This window comes from Capricornis sumatraensis, chromosome 2 (genome assembly GCF_032405125.1).
Source record: "Capricornis sumatraensis isolate serow.1 chromosome 2, serow.2, whole genome shotgun sequence".
NCBI lineage: Eukaryota > Metazoa > Chordata > Mammalia > Artiodactyla > Bovidae > Capricornis > Capricornis sumatraensis.
Window position 1 is genome coordinate 113,768,121 of NC_091070.1, and position 15,743 is coordinate 113,783,863.

General features: G+C 55.1%; 1 protein-coding gene across 1 annotated transcript in view; it reads right to left on the reverse strand.

The window, feature by feature from the left end:
• Window positions 1-2,736: 2,736 nt before the first annotated feature.
• The window catches only part of KIRREL1 (kirre like nephrin family adhesion molecule 1), a 98,761-nt gene continuing 85,754 nt past the window's right edge, over window positions 2,737-15,743 (reverse strand). Inside the window, exons 4-15 of the mRNA XM_068965029.1 lie at window positions 12,623-12,780; window positions 10,700-10,850; window positions 9,593-9,698; window positions 9,285-9,433; window positions 8,989-9,116; window positions 7,998-8,124; window positions 7,803-7,903; window positions 6,008-6,206; window positions 4,385-4,492; window positions 4,113-4,252; window positions 3,500-3,577; window positions 2,737-3,233 (exon numbers count right to left, since the gene is read on the reverse strand). Of these exons, the coding sequence (XP_068821130.1) occupies window positions 2,757-3,233; window positions 3,500-3,577; window positions 4,113-4,252; window positions 4,385-4,492; window positions 6,008-6,206; window positions 7,803-7,903; window positions 7,998-8,124; window positions 8,989-9,116; window positions 9,285-9,433; window positions 9,593-9,698; window positions 10,700-10,850; window positions 12,623-12,780 (1,922 nt within the window). The 3' untranslated portion in view covers window positions 2,737-2,756. The remainder of the gene's footprint in view (window positions 3,234-3,499; window positions 3,578-4,112; window positions 4,253-4,384; window positions 4,493-6,007; window positions 6,207-7,802; window positions 7,904-7,997; window positions 8,125-8,988; window positions 9,117-9,284; window positions 9,434-9,592; window positions 9,699-10,699; window positions 10,851-12,622; window positions 12,781-15,743) is intronic.

Consider the following 15,743-nt stretch of genomic DNA (forward strand, 5'->3'; position numbering starts at 1 on the left):
TTTGTCCAATTCTCCCTCTTCATCTTGAAGACTAGAAAATAGTGGGCAATGAACCTAGAGGTTAAGCCAAGGTCACTCAGTAAATGGCAGCTTCAGAACCGAGTCGCACGTCTCTGGATGCCTTGCTCTTCCCACCAACACTAGAATGTCTAAGGCAGTCAGGATCACCGAAGTGACCACATCAAGGGCCAAGGCCCCGTGCTGGAGGATTCCAGCCTTGGGTAAAAACCGCCCAAGCTCAAGGGCATCTGCCACGCCCCAGGAAGGCAATTCCACTGGCTTAACAGGTCGGTCCCCACTCTGATCAGCCCAGAGTAAACACTGCACGGGGTAGAGGCAGTCCTGAACGCTGACATTTCCCTGTGCCTTGCACGGTGTTCACAGGGAAGTAAGGGAACAGGGAAGTAACTCTATCTGGCTTCCAACACCCATGGTCCCTGCAGTATCAGCTGAGTTACTGTGACCTCAGGGCCTCCTCCTCTCCACCAACAAAATGGACCCAGTACTGTAACCAAAAAGGAGGAAACAAGAGAACGTGGCCAAACCCCAAACAGAAATCATTTGGAATGCTTCTGTTTTAAAAGCCACCATATCTTTAGATTTTAACTGTTTAGATTACCCCGTGGCTTCTGTGAAAATCATCAAAATATGCCTGAATTTGCACAGGTACCTGCATCCTTATGGGACCATGTCACCAAACTCACAGAAAAGGACTGTGCAGGAAGGAGTCAGCTTCCAGGGATAAGGATGGAATAATGCTGTGAACCTATGAGGCCTCTGAAAGGGCCGGTCCGTGGGACTTGCCCGTGCTGAAGTGGAGGAGGATGCTGACGCAGCCTGAGAGGCCAGAACTGGAGCTACAGGGTATGCGCTGTCCTTACTGCCAGGGGATAGCGAGGAATGTCACCCCACAGACCCATCTGCAAAGGTGGCGATGGCCCGTGGCTGATGAGCATGTAACTCATTAAAGCGAACATGACTAATGAATGGCGACCACGAGATAGGGCAAAACGCATTCTGGGAATTGTAAGAGGACCCTCCCGTCAGGGCTGAGCTAAGGGAAGCGCAGACCACACTTCTTGGGAAGGGAAGGCCGGGGCAGAGGAGTGAGTTCTCTTTGGAGCGCCCGTTCTCTTTGGTCAGGAGGTGGCGGCTGAGAATGTGGAATGCGTATGTGGGCGTGGCGCGGTGTGTGTATGGAGGTGAGGGTGGGCGTGGGAGGCCTCGTGGGCCGCGGCTGCCTGCAGTGCCTTTCCGCGTGACCTCACCGGGTCAGCCCTCTCTCTTACTAGGTCCCCTCGCCCGTCTGTCCCCTAAACTCTGCAAAACGTGGCAGTGAGTTTGCGCTGACCGTACCGGATCCCTGTGCAGCCACCCACACAGGGCCGGTCAACCAAAGCCGGACACTCAAGGCACTGAAAGTGGAGGAAATAATCTGATTGGTCCAGGGTGGGCTGGGTGAGGGGGGAAGATACGTAACAAACGAAAACCCGTCTTAAGAGAACATCTCCCACAGATGTCCCCCAGAAGGCAGCCTCTCTAACCAGCTGGTCAGCTCTGGGGAAGGACAGCAGAGCCTGACAGCCAGGCCCTCTTCTGGTCCTATAGAGCCCATCGGGTGACAGGTCTCACCACCTGAATGTTTAAAAATGGATTCAAAGTGCTTCGAGATTGAAAGAGTAATGGAAGGTACTGGAAATCTGATAGAGAACAGGTTCCCCCTTTCCTTTCCACTGGGACTTGTATTTGGGTGGGGAGCTCCCTACAGCTTCTTTTTATTTTTTTTACCCCAAGTAAGGGGTTTTTTGTTTTGTTTTGTTTTTTAATTGTGTTTTGTTGTCTTTGAAAAATAGCCTATAGCATGCCCACTTTCACCACCACTCCCCAGGCAGGCTCATTAAAGCAGGAAGTGGGGCCTGCTGGGGAGGAGAGGGGGCTCGGATGGGCTCCCTCTAGCGTGAGTTCTGGCAACTGCTATGTAGCACGCTGCTGTCTTGCTGGTGACTCAGGACGTGGTTCCTGACCTATCCTTCTCCATCACGACCCCCCTGACCTATCCGGCTGGCCCAGCACAGAGGAGGAGGAGGAAAGGGCAGCGTTAGGGGAGATACCTGGATCCCTCTGCAGGCAGAGGGACAGGGGTCCAAAGTGGGCAGCCAAGATGATTTGGCATTTTAATCCCAGCTGAATGAGGGCTGGATCTGAACTCGGTGCCAGGGATTAAAAAAAACAAATCCAAGGTCCCTTCTGCAGTCCCGAGGAGGGAGAGACGCACCCAAGGTGTGACGCGGACAACAGATGGGGCGGGCCAGGCAATCTGTCTGTACCAGAGCCACCCACCCCGACACTCCGTGTCCCCTGGGCCAAAGCTTGCTCCTCTCCACAGGACGCCCCCTGTCCGCTTACGTGAGACCAGAGGGGCGGCATAGAAAGGAAATGCTAAAAAGTGGCCCCTCTGCTCTCCGCAACCTTCACTTTCCCAGTCCCCAGACTAGGGCCAGGCAAGAGTGCAGGTCAGAAGAGACACATCCTCCCGAAGAAGAGGGAAGGGCAGGCCCAGGAGGCTGGGGCATGCGCAGAGCACCATCCTCGGGACGGGGTGTTTCCGGGAGACCTGCTCCCTGCCTGCCGCGGTGGGAGGAGGAAGGCGGCGGGTCCAGGACGGGAGCAACAACGGGCAATGTCCCTGAATATCAGGGAACAGCTGTGAGAGCCTTCTCCTCTGCCCCGCAGAGATGCCCCGGCCAGGCGCCGCCCTACACATGCGTCTGCATGCGCTGCTGGAATCTCTGGCCGTAGTCCGAGTGCTGGGAGGTGTAGGAGAATCGCGTGGCGGTGGCGTACTTGCCGATGGGGTCGTATGCCTCATATGGGGTCCGCTCCAGGCCGGACGGTGGGGCCTGGGGGTAGCCCAGCCGGTAGGTGGGGTACCCTGCTGCCCCGGGGAAGGGATGGGAATTGAACTTCTCATAGTTCTCGTAGGACAGCTGGCTGGCAGTGTCGTTGCCAGCGGGGGCAGCAGGACCAGGGGGCGTGGGCTCAGGGCCGTAGTCGGGGGCCGGGGCCCGGCTGTAGGTGTTGAGCTGGGCGTAGCCGCTGGAGTGGGAGAGGCGGGAGGAGGGGCGGCCGTCGAAGCGGGCAGGGCCGGGGGCACGGTAGTCAGCATAGAGCACTGCCCTGGAAGATGGGCGGTCTTCGTGGGCACGCACATTGTAGTAGCCATTGGTGGGGTCCTGGGTGGCAATGAGAGAAGAGGATGAGAAGGTGGGTCCCTCTTGGGGAGGGGTGTGGAGTCTCATCGAGGCCTTCTGGGCCTCCTCTGGCTCTGCCCAGGTTCTCAGCCAATAAATTCTCCATTTCCTCTGTTCCCTCAGTAATCTCCTGACCCTTCCTCCGCACACCTGCCCTCACCTCCGCTCTGGCCACCCCTGGGGCCTGCGATCCATGTCCCGCGCCCTTCCAGGGGACCCTTGCGTGCGGGCCCTCCCCCAGTCCGCACCTTCATCTCATACTCCTCCCGGGTGTCGATGGTGTCACAGCGCAGATCCTGCTTTAGGTCCACGTCATCCTTGAAGGACTGCAGAGGAGCAGGAGCTGGGCGTCAGGAGATGGACGCCTGCTCTCGCCCGCCTTGCCCACCCCATCCCCACACCCAGAGGCCACCTGTTAAGAGGAAGGGTCTGGGGCAGCGGCAGACTTGAACCCTGCGTCCTCTCCCCGCAGAGACTCTGGAGTGTAGTGGCCACAGATATGGGTTCTAGCACCAATTCTGTGATAATGTGCAGTGCTTGAGTATGTCCCTGCCTCTCTCTGGGGCTGTTCTTCATCCGAGCACTGAGGCAGTTGGGCCAGAGAACTTCCAGTTGGGTCAAAAAACTCTTGACACGCTGTTGCGTGTAGGTCCCACCTCCCTGTCCTCTGCTGGGAGAAAATTAGCCTGGGGAGCGTGTGCATGTTTACGTGTCTGTATGTATGAGAGTGTGTGGCAGGGAGGGGACGGGACCAAAGTAGGTCAACTGAGGGAGCAGAGAGTGGCAGTTTCAGTGACAAGGGGTGGGGCTGGTCCCAAAAGTGTGAAGAAGAGGGTAGGCCAGGCAGGAGCTGATGCTCACCGAGTAGATGGCCTTCATGACACGGGTCGCCGTGGAGACGCTGGCAGTATCGTCCTCCCGGTCAGAATGCATCGTGAGTGGCTCCCGGTTCACGGTCTCCACTTTGATGTCCAGCTTCCTCAGGGTCACGTCTTTGCGACCTGGGGACAAGGGCCGCAACCTGGACCCACCTGGCCTGGAGAATGCAGCTGCCAATCCCTCCTCGCCCCTCCCAAGCCCTGCCTGTCAGAGACCCTCAGGAGGGCTGTGGCCCCAGCAGGGCCCATACTCACTGCCTTTGCGGCGCCGGTAGAGAAAGAACACCAAGGCGATGAAGAAGAAGATGAGCAGGATGCCTGCACCGATGGTGGCCCCGGCGATGATGCCCACGGGTAACACCTCTTCAGATGTGGGAAAGAAGGGAGGAGGGTGAGGATGAGGTCACACTGGGGATCTGAGCTCAGCGATGGCTGAAGCTCACAACAGCCGAGCTCCAGGCCCCCTGGACTTTGCACAGGGTTGCGTTTCAGCTGAGTTCAGTTACAGTCAAGGTGGGATTTGAGAGGAAGTCTGCCTTGTGTTTGGATTTAGACCTTCACTTCAACTTCATCAGAGTTGGGGTCGACCTGACCCTGGCCGTGGCGGTCTGTCTGTCCCTCTCTTGCAGCCCACCTGCCTGGGAGACTTGTCCCTCCTTCCTGGGCTGGGTCTTGTCTGAGGTTGGCTTTCCCCAGACTTCCCCATCGGCACCTGTGTTTCCACCTCTTTCACTGCCTTGCTCATCCACACCATTGTGACTGCACCATCTGCACCTATCCTCCCAGGGCTCAGGCAGTTCTGGCTGGATCCCCCTGCTCCTTGGAGATGAGAAGGACCCAGAAATCCTGCCTCTAGTTTTCTCTCCCTTCCTGTCTGTCCTGGATGGATCAGATCCATGTAGGGCTCTTCCCTTTCAGAAGTGTTTCCTGCAGAGCGGTCCTTACTCGTCTACTCTCTTCTTTCCCACCAACTGCTTGCTCTTGCTGGTGCCCTTAGCTAAGACAGACCTCCTCCTCTGCATCCCCGCCCCGCCCCCGCCGCGGTTACTTCTCCCCATCTCCCACATCAATAGCTAGTTCTTACTAAAAAAAACCTCTCTTCCTCATCAGAGTCGGGAGCTTCCAAGAAACTCAAAAGCATTATGTCTCTTTTATCAGGCTAGAAATGCCTTAAGGGAGAGAATATGTGTCTCCTATCAGACTAAGGATTTATGAAAAGGTGCGTGCGTGCATATGTGTGTGTGTGTGTGTGTGTGTGTGTGTGTGCGTGCATTCAGTCATGTCCAACTCTTGCAACCCCATGGCTATAGCCTGCCAGGTGGTTCTGTCTGTGGAATTTTCCAGGCAAGAATACTGGAGTGGGTTGCCATTTCCTTCTCCAGGGGATCTGCCCAATGCAATCAAACCTGTGTCTCCTGCATTGGCAGGCAGATTTTTTTACCACTAGCACCTCCTGGGAAGAGGTTGGGGAACCAAAGCTTCCTATTCTATGCCAAGTACTCCACGAATATCATCTCATTTAATCCTCATACCAACCTAGAGAAGTATGGAGTGTTACTGCCTTTACAGATCATTTCATTTTTCTGCATCTGAAGTCATTTCCTGCCACCCTCTAGGTCCTCCACTAAACTGAAAGTTCCCAGATGGCAAGGACTGTGTTCATTTACATCTGTCCCTGCGGCTCCTAGTGCGGGATCTGGCACATAGCAGATGCTCAACGAATGTTTAAAAAAGTGAGTAGGTTTCCCAGCTGAGCACAAGACCAGGCTGTGGTGGGCCCAAAACAGAGCAGTGTCTCTGAGCCATGCCCCTGGAGAAGAGGGAGCGGAGTCCCCAGGCTGCCCTGTGCCCTGGAGACACAGCCAGCGCTGCGGTTACCTCGCTCTTCCAGCTGGATGATGGCTGTTCCCGGGCCGAAGCTGTTCCAGGCAGTGCAGTTGTAGTGGGTCTGAAAGTCGGCCTCCATGACGTTGTTGATGGTGAGCGTGGACAGGACCCCACTGCCCGAGTTGGTCCTCTCCACCGTGTAGCGTTCCAGGGTCCCCACCTCCAGGAAGTTCTCCTTCCATGCCCAGGCCTGGGGTGGGAAGGGCAGGATGGGATGAGGAAGAGGCAAGTGGTGGAAACACCTGACCCACCACAAGCCACAGCCATATCCTCATCCCATGTGCCCTTCAGCCCAGACCCATACTCACCCTACAACAAGCCCAAGCCACACTTGCTGCATCAAACCTCCCATCTAAGAGGAGCAGCAGCTTCCAAACATGCTCGAGACACATGCTGTGACCATTCAGATAAGCGTAGGGACATGCTTTAACATGAGGATGCCTGGGGCTTCGCTCCTAAATATGACTGTCTAGGGTACAGGCCCAGGAATCTCTCTTATTTAGTGGTGGTTGTTGTTGAGGCAAGGGAGAGCAATTTGATTCAGGAAGCCAGCAGACCTGGAAGATGGTAGACCAGTGTCCCAAAGACACATCATTCCCAAGTTAGAATTCAGGCTTCTCTTATTGGGAATCTCTATTTTCGTAACAACCCCAGCTGATCCAATGAACCGACATGTGGGAACAAGTCCTGGACGGACAGCCAAGAACTCCGGGCTCCTGGCCTGATCCTCCCTTTGAGCCCTGGCGGCCTCCCCCTCCCATCTCTGGGCCTCAGTTTCCTTCACCTATGAAAGGAGAGGACCAGGCTAGATAGAGTAGATAGTGCTCCAGCTTCCCTCCAGCTCTGATAGTCTGAGGCTCTTAACTAAACATATCTTCGGCCTCGCCTTTAACCACCCCACAGCCAGCCCCGCATGAACCCACCCACCAGCTCTGGAGACCCATCCACAGGCCCGTATAAATGAGAGGGAACTATCACTGGGCGGGGTCTCCCCCGGGCTCCTCCATCCCTCGTACTCCAGGCTGGGGCATGCCCCCTCCATTGTGTCCCTTCCCTCAGAGTGGAGCCCCAGGGAGAGGGAGCCTCCGAGAACTGGCTCTTTTCCAGGGATCAGTCCTCCTAGCTCTGAAAGCGAGGCCCCCCGGGAGCCGAGCCGCCCGCTGCCCAGGCGGCCGTGGTAATGAAGTGTCCCTGGGCAGCCCTGGAGTTAGCCAAATGGTCATTAAATGTGATGAGGGGTTTGACGGTTAATGGTCACGGAAGGAATTAATGGCTCGTGGTGTGGGGGAGAGGGAGGGGGTGGAGAGCGGCGGGCGGGGTGCTGGTAGGAGGAGGAAGGCGGGAGAAGCGAGGGGAGTAGGCAGCTGGGTGGGATGGAACTGATGGGGCAGGGCTGGGGCGGAGGGCAGGGGAGGGGGCAAGGAAGAGATGGGAAGGCTGAGGAAGGAGGAGGAGATGAGGGAGAGGAGCGAGCAGGAGTGAAAGCCCAGGGGAACGAGCAGCGCATCCAAGGAGACTTCACCAGGCCTTTCACACTAAGGCAACAGCAACCCTGTTCCGTAGGGATCACTGCCCCCACTTTACGGATGAGGAAACTGAGGTTCCAAAGACCAAGTAACTGGCTCAGGGTCACACAACAAGGAAGAGAGGAGGTGGCGTGTGAGCAGGGAGAGGGACAGAGTCAGGGGATGAGAAGCGCAGGGCATAGGAAGGGCCTGGGAAAGCCGGAGGGGAGGCTGAGGCAGGTAGGGAAATAAGCGGCTGGCCCGAGGCCTGGCCCACTCACAATGCGGTCTGGTGGTGGCGTACTCCCAATGAAACACTCCACCTTGCCGCCGTCGCCCCTGACGGCGTACTGCACGGCCTCGCTGGAGATGATGGGGGGCCCTGCAAGCAAGAGGACAGGGTCAGGGCCAGCTGGAACCTCCAGCAGCCCGCCCCCGGGCACCCCCCCGCCCCCCGCCTTCCTCAGGCCCCTCACCATTCACGTAAAGTGGCACCTCCCGCTCGGCCACTCCGATCCGAGGCACAATGGCCCGGCAGGTATAGGTGCCGGCATCAGCCTGGGTCACCGACTTCAGCAGCAGCTGGTTGCTGTTACTCAGGACCTGGGCAGAGAGAGCAGCCTCGGGTGGGGAGCCAGGAGGCCTGGGCCCCTAGATCCGTGTGGGCCCCCACATTGGAGGCATTGGAAAGAAAGCAGGAAGGGCCACAAGTGAATTCCCAGAAGGGAAGCAGAGTCCCGAATCTTATCTGGTCCATCCCTTGACTCTAAAGAGGTTAGCATTTAGACACAGCATCTCTGTAAGAGTGGGCAGACCTGGGTGGAGGTGCATGAGGGCAGGTGAAGCTGCCGTGATTTTTAAGAGGATGCAGCCACTGCTGGTGGCCTCTCTTAGTGTTTCTCTTGCCAAATGAGGAAGTTTCCCTCTAAAATCCCTCTTTCTGCAACTCTGGCCCAAACTGTCCCATATAGGTCTCTGCTGCTGCTGCTAAGTTACTCAGTCATGTCCCACTCTTTGCGACCTCGTGGACTGTAGCCTACCAGGCTCCTCCGTCCATGGGGATTTTCCCGGCAAGAGTACTGGAGTGGGGTGCCAGTGCCTTCTCCAATAGGTCTCTGCAGAGGTGTAGAATTCAGCCTTCTCTAGCGCATCACCCTGGCCACTCCACCCTCCTATGCAGCATTCCCTGACCAGGTATCTTGCCACAGCAGCAGCTCCAGTCCGGCCCCCTTTCCCCATCCCACCCACAGGTCACTGTCCCTCTCACTGCCACTGAAGCAGCCAGCTGCCTGCCAATGAAGGGTGGGGTTGACTGCAAGCACCGTCCTTCTCTTCCAAATCCAGAGAACTTGGAAATATCCCAGGTTCAACTTGAAAAAGAATGCTGTGGCCCCTGAGCCCCTCTCTTCCCAACCTGTGGCCAGGCTTCTACCGCCCAGGGTTCAGGAGAGGCGGAGAGCTTCTTACCATGTTTGAGTCCTTTTTGGTCCAGGTGAGGGTGAGGGGGGGATTCCCAACCCAGACACAGGTGAGGGTCACATCAGAGCCAATATCTGTGGTCGTGGGTTTAGGGTCAACTACAATCCGAGGGGCAACTGAGGTAGAAAGGGAGAAACAGATCATCAGGGTCCTGAGCTCATCGGGTAGGTGGGGGTGGGGGGGGGGGCAATTCCAATCCTCCTCCTGCCTTGTCTCTCAGCCCCACAGAACCTCCCCCACCCCATCCCAGGTCCCTTAAAGCCCTTGCCCCTGCAGCTACTCACAGTGGACATTGACTAGAGTGCTGACATTGGTGCTCCCCACTTTGTTGTGAACCTCACAGGACACGGGCTCCGTGAAGAAGGAATAATCGACATTGGTTTCATAGCGACTCTCATGGGCATCTTCAATCAGGAAGCCCCCCTTGGCCCACCTGGAGGAGGCAACACAGCAGGGTCAGGCCTTGGAGCCCTCTTGGAGCCCTCTCCCCGACATCCAGCAGCCTGTCTTCCCCAGTCCCCCACTCCGGACCTCAAGGGCCTCCCAGTATCCCTCCCCAGGGTGTGCCCCCGCCCCGCCTCTCCCCTCCTACCTGTAGCCCAGGATCTCTGGGTTGGCTGTGGCCTGACACGTAAAGATGACGCGCTCGCCCTCCTGCACCGTCTGGGGCTCAATAGACAGAGTCACCGTGGGAGGGTCTGCAAAGCAGAGGACGGCAGGTCAGGATCTTTTCTGTCCCTCAAGTTTCTTCTTCTCTCTCTAGCACATACACTGAGACCTCACCCGTGTGGTGATCTGGGAATTTGAGTTTGCAGTGTACCAGCTCCAGTAAATAACCTTTCCTCACTTTTATTCCAGGAGCCTCTAGGGGCCGGCTAGGGTGAGGACCAAGGATGATACCAAAGGGACAAATTAGTCAGATGGTGTAGTGACCAACTATGACCACTAGGCGTCAGTGTGGGTTCGCTAGGCTCACAAGCCAGGATGGGGGTGGGGCGTCTCTCCAGTTGCTGCCCACACTTCCACTCTTGGGCAGTGGGAATTTATTGAGCACTTACCCAGTAGCATACTCCATGTGAGATGCTCTTACACTATATATCTCACTTAACGCTCACAACCCTGAGAAGCAGGTATAGGTCATCACAATCCCTTATCTGAAACCCCTGGAATGAGATGTGTTTCAGAATTTGGAATTTTTCAAATGCTAGAAAGGTTATGGTGACCACAGACCATTTACTGTGTAAGACCCCCAGCAGAATCTGGGCAACATCCCATAGAAACACACATTAATAGTGAAATGTATGGCTATTCCAACTGAGTTATTAAATAAAAGACTACAAAGAGCTTCCGTTCAGGTTTTGCCACCCAATCACTTTTGGTTTGGAATTTCCGATAAGGAGCTGTAGGCCTGCGTTTTATTTTTTGCACATATTCAGAATTAGAAACTACGGCTCAGAGAGATTACGTCATTGCCCAAAGTCACACGGTTTAAACCCGGGAACTGCCTGGCTCACAGCTGATGCCTCTTGTGCCAGCTCTCAAAGCCTACGGTTCAAAGCAGGAACTCGAAGAGGTCAAAGGAACGGAGCATCTGTCCCGGGGCCCCTGGGGGATTCTTCTGTGCTTTCCAAAGGGTGCCACCCCCCAGGGTACACGTTGACCCGCCCCGCCCCACCCCCCTCCCCGGGGCCCTACTCACGGTGCACGTCGAGCTCAATGGACGTCTCCTTGCCACTGGGGATGGCCTCGTTCACGCTGCGGCAGGTGAAGACACGCCCAATGTCCAGGTCTGTAGGGTTGATGAGCAGCTGGCTAACAGTGGTCTCCCTCTTCCCATCCTTCAGCAGTTCCTGGGGCGGGAGGATGAGGTAGGGAATAAGGGTGGGAGACAAGGTCAAGCTAAAAGCCCCTTCCTCTGCTCTTGGGGTGACGCACAGAGCTAGGTTTGCTGGGGGGGCATTTAACCTGAAGCTCTGCCCTTCCCCCAGCCCCTACCTCCTCCCCAACCCCAGTTTCCTCTATTATTAGCATGATGCACTAGTGTGATACATGTTACATCTGATACATAATACAAGTAATGACCCGACGTTGATACCCTGTTCCTAACTGAGGCCACAGTTTACATTAGAGTTCACTCTGTGTGTTGTATAGTTTTCTCCATCGTTTTAAGTCTCGTTCCTGGAATTCCCTGAGTCCAACCCAAGCCCGTCCTTTCCTGGAAAGTCTTCCTTTGCTAATCCCAGCTCTCAGGACTCTCGCCAAGACTGAACGTGTGGCTCTCACAGGCAACCTGTCCGCCACACTGCTCTGGTCACATCTGCCTTACCTCTTAGGCACTGTGCTGTGCATGGCTCTCTCCTGCTAGACCATAAATTCCTTGAGGGCAGGGAAGGGACTCACAGGCTCAAAGTCTCATAATGGTTCCATGATACCCAACCTGAGGTCCCCAGACAAGATCATAGGACCCTTGGGCTGTTTTCCAAGGCTGTTTGCACACTGCCTAGGGGAAACCATAACATTAGGCAAGGTGGCAGCCCACAGTTTGACAGCAGTACAAGCATCTCACTGGGCCTGATGTGGTACTGGGGCAGCACCAGTCCAGTGCAGCAACATGGCTTCCTCGGGCTGCTTCAAAGCTGCATCTTCAATAAATGTAAAAAAAGGAAGGGGCAGTAGATGACAGATGGCCACTGACCAATCGGCTTGTTTGGTTGCCAAAATATTTCAAAACATGTAACCATAGAGGGGAAAAATGACAGGGTTCTTGGTGGTAAGAAAGTTAAGCACCACCGAAGCCAAACTGCTTGTCAAATGGTGAACTGAAGGCCAGAGAGATGTGAATTGTCCGAGGTGACACAGAGTGTCGAGGGCAGAGCAAATCCAGGCAGTCCCTGGGGCCACACGGTGGAAGGTCTCTCCCCTCAATGAGAAGTGTCTCCTGCAGCATCTAGCAAGCGGCTGTGTACACCTGTGCCTGTCCCCAGCTGGCAAGAGGAGTTCCAAAGAGGAGATCTGGGTTCTAACTCCAGCTGCACCTCAACTTCGCCGTGTGATCCTGGGCAAGTCATTTGATGTCCTTCTCGGCAACAGGTTACTCATCTGTAAAACGTCTACATAATCTCTGCTTCCCCAAGCTCTTAGTTGTGCCGACTGGGAACATGCACCAACTAGAGGCTGGGGGAAGAGAGTCTGAGAGGCTCGTTAGCAAAAGACTACATTCCAATCCAGACCCTGGGCAAGTCACCCAACCTCTCTAAACATCAGTTCACTCTTTCTGAGTTGGAAGTTAACAGCTAATTTATGAAACTCCTGTGAGGATTAAGAGAGACTGTCCATAGACCTTAGCATGCACAGTGCCTGCTACACTATAGGTGCTTAATTAATGTAGCTATTCTCATTATTATTCTTAGTCTCTGCTAACTACTGAATGGCCCTGAGAATTCTCTTGTCTAGACCTCAATTTGCCCAGCTATTTAATAAGAGGATTGGACCGCATGACTTCTAAGGCCCCTTTCCACATCCCTAGACTGTCCCCCCTAGACTGTGGTCAGATTCATGTGGGAAAGGAAAGGTGGCCTAGAGGGTGGCCTTCGAGGAGCTGGGGGAGCAGGCAGGGTCTCACCGTGCTGGCTACAGCACCCTCCTGCTGCGTCCCGTCCCGGAACCAGATGATGGTGGCGGCGGGCTTGGCGTTGAAGGCGCGGCATGTGAGGTTGTGGGGGGTGCCCGCCTGCAGCAGAATCACAGGACCGCCATCAATCCTGGTGTCCTCTGGGGGGACTGTGGGGAAGAGCAGAGCAGTCAGTGCAGGATGTGGCCAACAGTGCCCTGATGACCGAAAGCCCAGCCCTGGAGTCATCTCTCCTACCGCACATCCAGCCCTTGGTCGGGCAGTGCCATCCTTACGCCCTAACTCACGATCACTGAACCTGCTGCTCCTGTGGCCTGGGGGACCTGGCACAGAAAGCTGGCTACCTCCAGCGTAGCTGCTTAGATCCATTCCGTCCTGTCTGCTCCTCCACGCTGGCGTAGCTGGGTGAGTGGCTCTATCACAGCCACCTCCCAAACGGACTCCCTGCCTCCAGCCCCTGCTGGCCTCAACCCATCCATCATGGCTGGCAGGTTATTTTTTCTACAGACCAGCCAAGTCTGTACCACTTCCCTGTTCAACCACCTTCCGTGTCTACCAGCTGCCACGGGCATGAGTTGCAAGCCTCTCGACCTGCGACCAGTGTTCCCCAGGTCAGGTCCTGCACTTCCCCACCTCCTCTTCTTGTTTCTGCTCCCTTCCCTCACAGCTTCTGTGTCCATCCTGTTCACATCCCAGCTGCTGCACAGGGCCTTCCATGCCACATCGCCCTCCTCAACCACCGCCTCTGTGCTTCCCAGCCAGTCACTCGAAGCTCCAAGCACCATCTATCAATAGCTTGTCTTTGGGTTACTTATGAGGGTTATCCATGTCCCCTCTCCAACAAAACCATTCTCCCTGGAAAAGCAGGAACCCCATCACATGACTATCTATAGTCTCCGGTGCTTAGAACATGACCAGAGCAGGCTCTGGCTAAATGCCGAAGGAATCAAACCAGTCAGATGTCTGAAATATTAACAGGAAATAGTTCTCTGTCCTATACCCACAGGCTTGGAAACACTCAGATGAACCAGACTGCAAGTTCCCTGGGAGCAGGGGCTGCTTCTTTTTTCTCTTAAAGCCCTACGATCTAGTGCAGAGGCTGGTAGATAACGCATCCTTGGGGCTACTAGCGGAATAAGTAGTTGATGGGATAAAGACGGAGGGTTTTGATTCTAATTTTGATATTTGGTTACCTCGTGTTCATCAGCCAGCAACGTGAAAGGGTTTCGTTTGCTTTTTTGCCAGGAAGACCAGAGAAACGCAGAAGGTGCTTTTGAAGGGAGCCCTCGAGAGGAGACCCTGGGGTGCCCATGAGGCCAGTCGTAGGCAGGGCTGTCCTGGAGTTTATGAGATGATGGTCTCCATTTTGGGGGTTTCCAGGGAGAGGAACCTCTTGCAGCCCATCCCAGCACTTTGCTCAACTGGTGCACGCAGAGTGGGAGGGTGGGGCCAGCCCAGGATCTAGAGGCAGGCTGCCCTGGTTTCAAGTCCTGGCGCCTTTATTCGTCTGTCAAGTGACCTCGGGTGAGGCTGCCAGGTCAGTTTCTTCAACAGGGACATACGATGCCCATCCCCCCAGGGTCCTCGTGCAGGCTGGACCAGGGCGGTAGAGGGGCCGTCACGTGTGACATGAGCAATGTGTCCATGTTAGTGCTCGGACAAGAGCCAGCAGCGCCTCCAGCTCCTGGCTGGCCAGTGATCTGCTTGCTGCATCCTGGGCTCTTCCTCTTTGCTCGCTAGTATACATGGTTCCAGTGGCAGAGGGATGCAGATTGGCAAATGGGGTGGGAAGGAGAGAAAGGCAGAGAGAAAGGGAGCTGCCACTCAGGCTCTCTTGGTCTGTGTGGGGCCCTCTGAGTCACACAGTGCTATCATATCCCAGGAGGACAGTCCTAGTTGGGCAGAAGAGGGGAAAGCTTCTTCTCCCGTCAGCTTTCCCTTCCCTTGTAACACTGGTCCTCACCCTTTATTTAGGGAAAGACCGCCCACCTGCCACCTTCGTCACTAGCCCACCTTAGTAAATGGGGAGGAGAAAATATGGCCATTGAGGTGTCTACTAAGCTTGGTTAGACGGCATGTGTCCAGGTGGTTCTTTCTTTTTTTTTAATCTGGCTGTTGTTTTTCAGTCTGTATGTCATGTCCGACTCTTTGTGATCCCATGGACTGCAGCACACCAGGCTCGCCTGTCCTTCACTATCTCCTGGAGTTTGCTCCGGCTCATGTCCATTGACATGGTGATGCCATTCACCTATCTGATCCTCTGCCACCCCCTTCTCCTTTTGCCTTCAGTCTTTTCCAGTGAGTGAGGCCTTAGTTGTGGCAGGCAGGATCTAGTTCCCTGACCAGGGATAGGACCCAGGGCCCCCTGCACTGGGAGTTTGGAGTCTTAGCCACTGAACCACCAGGGAAGTCCCCATGAGTGTGTTTGTGAGCACATTTTTAGGATTTGAAACTTAAATTTGTATATCAATATTTACGTGGCTGAGGCCTCAGTTTCCCCGTTTGTAAAATTTCAAAAAGCATTGACATCTGTTACGTGACTGAGGCCTCAGTTTCCTTGTTTGTAAATTTTCAAAAAGCTTTGACATCTGTTCCCCAGAGTTCCTATTGGGAGAATGAAAGGAGAGATCAAGGGTGTGAAACTGACTGTAAATTGTAACATGATCGACAACATCTCCACCACTCACTGACTGCTCACCAGGTGTCAGCTCAAGCGCCTTGTGCATAGGATTTCATTGCATCCTCACCACAGAGTATATTTCATTAATCCTTTCATGGTAAATACCATTGACTGCCTCCTACCCCCCATTTACAGACAAGGCGCTGAGGTCCAGACAGGTCAGGCCAGTGTGCTCAGAGCTCAGCGGCAGGGCTGGGACGAGGACTAGGACTGCCGACCCAGAGCTGTGCTCATCACCACTGCACTCGAGGTTATTGCTGTGAATAATGAGGGAGCCGTGGGTCTGTATTATGTCTTTGTCTGTCTGCCAGGGAGTGGGAGGCAGCTGCTCAGAGTTCTGCAAGGCCATTCTGTGGCCTGGGCTGGTCTGGGGTGGGGGGTTGACCACCAAGGGGTATAGCTGCAGGAGAGGGGAGGTGACGAGGCTGGCCA